Source organism: Sinocyclocheilus rhinocerous, unplaced genomic scaffold (assembly GCF_001515625.1).
Source record: "Sinocyclocheilus rhinocerous isolate Xijiao unplaced genomic scaffold, SAMN03320098_v1.1 scaffold533, whole genome shotgun sequence".
NCBI lineage: Eukaryota > Metazoa > Chordata > Actinopteri > Cypriniformes > Cyprinidae > Sinocyclocheilus > Sinocyclocheilus rhinocerous.
The window spans coordinates 424,846-428,194 of record NW_015642843.1 but is presented as its reverse complement, the minus strand read 5'-3'; the positions used below and the strand labels follow the sequence as shown (position 1 = coordinate 428,194).

Here is a 3,349-nt window from a genome sequence, read left to right as displayed (position 1 = left end):
TCCTGTCAGCGGGAAAGCCGCGCCCCCAGCTATCACAAGACCCGAGCAAGTCCATGGTTGACACCCTCTCATTAGCATGTTGTGCAGAGGAAAAATAAATGCGGAACTACATTCAGAAATAAATGAGTGATCAAACGAAAATAGTTAGGATGAGTTTAGCATTTCCTTAAACATTTTCCATTTGCCCACCAATTTATTTTATTTATTTGCCTGTACTGTATTTCATCACACGTTTAATTATTTATATATGTATTTAAACAAGAATACGTGTATTTATACACACATTTATTTACTTATTTGTGTATTTATTTATTTTTAATTTATGCAGGTTTGGTCCTCCATAGTAGCTTGAATAGGAACAGATCTGTAAACCCTGACAATTGAATATTAATATGTGAAGTTTGAGAAAATCTTAACCTGATTTTGGTTGGTTATGAAATGTGCGGTCACTTACGTTTACTTTAATTGTATGTCTGGGTTGTGCAGAAAATATTTGTGATTAGTAGTGAGTTTAATTTTAATTTGTTAGGTTTACATTGGGGAATAGAGTTCATGATGCGCAGATGTTTAGGTTTATGTTAATTTATTATAACAGATTTATTTTCTTGTTTGTCTACTTTTGTCTGTTCGACTGTAACTTGCAGAGTCACAGAGTTTGTGTTTTACTTTTGTACACATTAGTTTTGTCTAAATGTTCAAATTAAATCCTACATTTTCCTATCAATAAAAATTGATTTTTTTCCAAACAATGACAGGTTTTATAATAACTTTAAATGAGCATACTCATATTGGATTCTTGCATGTAATTAAATTACATATATCACCCTTTGACTGAATTTTGTTTAAACTGGTCCATAATATCAGCAGAAGCTTTCAGTCTATGGTATACTTTCAGTATCACACAATACTTTCTGTTTACTATTGTCCTCTTTTTAGAGCTGCTTTACAGCAGAAATGAATTTTGTTTGCATTATTGAAACATGTTCCTGTTTAACACTGTAAAGCTACTTTGACGCAATCTGTATTGTATAGTGCTATACAAATAAAGGTATGACATTTGCTGTGGCTCCCTTTCACAGGCTTGTGGTTTCTTTGTGCAGTAAAGGGTTAAGGAGCGACCAATGAAAAGTTCCCAGCATGCCCCGCTCATGAATATGATTAAGTACTCACTAATTTAGCATTGTATCACACATATATACATACTCTTTTCATTCCATATGGAGAAACTCACTTACATCACTTATGTATGACAATATGCATTGAATGTTGAAAAGAAAAGTAACGACTCAAGTTTGTCACCACCACGCAGAAAGCTGTAGCTTGAATAGGAACAGATCTGTGTAAAGTCGAACATTACAATAATGATTTTTCGCAATCAAACAAATGATGACTGGTTTAGTCATGATGCTTCATGACATGTGCTGCCGTCCAGTTACGAAGAAGCGCATTGACAGTCTGATTCAAATTGCGTATAATACAGAATAGGTAAAGACTATAGCGTAGATGATGTGTAATGATGACACGATATATAATTTATATATGTGAAGTGTTGTTGTTAGAGTATAATACACCGCATTTATCGAGAGAGTGTGCACTGATATGTCGTCTCGTAGGCCTACATGTATTGTGAAATATCGAATTCAGGCATTACGTTCTTAGGCTTGTTTGAGAGTGTTCCTTTAATGCCCATTGGTTCAGACAACTGTCAAGCTGCGTTTTTTTTTTTTACTGGTTCCATGTGATTGTGTATTTAAATTATGCATGAATGTTCCCAAACATTATGACAGTGCGATCTCTGTGTGAGAGATATGTGCTTGTCATATTTCTATAAAATACATGTTTGTATTAAAGTAGAAATGGATGATAAATACACCTTTCGTATGGAATTGAATAGCAAGCAATTTGAGTGTCTTGTTCATCATATTTATTTTCATATAAAAGCAACAGAACTGAATTTATATCATGTTTATTAGCAACACAGCACGTGAGTGAGAATAACGCGATATCTGCCTTTGATCTCGTTGGTATCTGTTCACTTCGAGAGGGCAGAACTGTCCGTCTCCACTGCGCGTATTTCACTCAAGAACTCCTCCCCTCACTGCAGCCGCCTACTCTCGCCTACATTTCAGGTATCGCGAGATTGCTGATCTCGCGAGTCGCAGGAGGGTCGCTCATGGTGGTGTTAACATGGCTGCCGCCTGAAAGTTCCATGTGGTATTTATTTAATCACAAAAACTTAATTGGGCTATCATAAATATTTGGTAGTTAGTTCTATTGTATCTGTTTAGCGCTGGTATTTATATATTTACTGACGACCGTCCAAAGAAGCTGCCAGAATGCAACACGACGACGTAAGTAAAGCGTTTTAAGAAAAGCTCACGAAAACAACGTATCAAATCTTTATCGACAAGCAACACGGATAAATTAAATGTGATTTGGAATGAACAGAACGAGACTGAACCAATAATAACTGAAACGAAATCTTAACAAAAGATAAATATAAAACACTGCTAGCGGTGAACGTTCAGATTTTACGTTTTTCAATTTAGAGTTTTCATCTTTGACATTGAATCATTTGTCTTTTAAAGGTTATATGGGACCTTATCGGCAATGACAGTTTTTGTTCCTACAAAGTCAAGTAAGTAGTACTATACCAATATAAACTAACTTGCACTGTTCAGCGGTGTAATTTTTTCTTGTATGTAACTTATGTGGTCGAACATGACATCTAACAGTTTGATTTCTTGTCGTTGTTACAGAACGAAAACTCAGCAGTTCTGTCGAAATGAATACAACATCACAGGCCTTTGCAATCGCAGTTCATGTCCTCTCGCCAACAGCCAGTATGCTACTGTAAGAGAAGAGAAAGGTAAAAACGCACTTCGCAAAAGCAGTTGCGAACATGTGGTCGGCACCCAGTTTTCCAAACAAAAATGTTCATTTCTTGATCATCACAATTGTTGTGTTTCCTTAGGCCTGTGTTATCTCTACATGAAAGTTATTGAGAGAGCAGCATTCCCTGCTCGCATGTGGGAGAAGGTAAGGGAACTAAAGCGAACACAACACGTTGATCATTTGATGTCTTTCGCATTGAAATGTTTAATAAACCCGTGCTAACTCTCGCTCACTCAAGGTGAAACTTGATAGAAACTATGCAAAGGCTTTGGAGCAGATCGATGAGAACCTCATCTACTGGCCGAGGTTCATCCGACACAAGTGCAAACAGCGCTTGACGAAGATCACACAGTATCTCATTCGAATCCGCAAACTCACACTCAAACGACAGTGAGACTCTTTCTTATCTGCTTCTGTTGTTTGTTGTGATTCTGCTTAATTTCGGCGTTCTGTG

At 36.5% G+C, this 3,349-nt stretch overlaps 1 protein-coding gene across 1 annotated transcript in view; it reads left to right on the top strand.

Annotated features, from left to right (window-relative positions):
- The first annotated feature begins 2,117 nt into the window (after nt 1-2,117).
- LOC107756848 (protein MAK16 homolog) overlaps nt 2,118-3,349 on the top strand; it is a 9,570-nt gene continuing 8,338 nt past the window's right edge. The window contains exons 1-5 of the mRNA XM_016574153.1: nt 2,118-2,351; nt 2,589-2,638; nt 2,760-2,869; nt 2,975-3,039; nt 3,134-3,285. Coding sequence (XP_016429639.1) covers nt 2,337-2,351; nt 2,589-2,638; nt 2,760-2,869; nt 2,975-3,039; nt 3,134-3,285 — 392 coding nt within the window. The 5' untranslated portion in view covers nt 2,118-2,336. The remainder of the gene's footprint in view (nt 2,352-2,588; nt 2,639-2,759; nt 2,870-2,974; nt 3,040-3,133; nt 3,286-3,349) is intronic.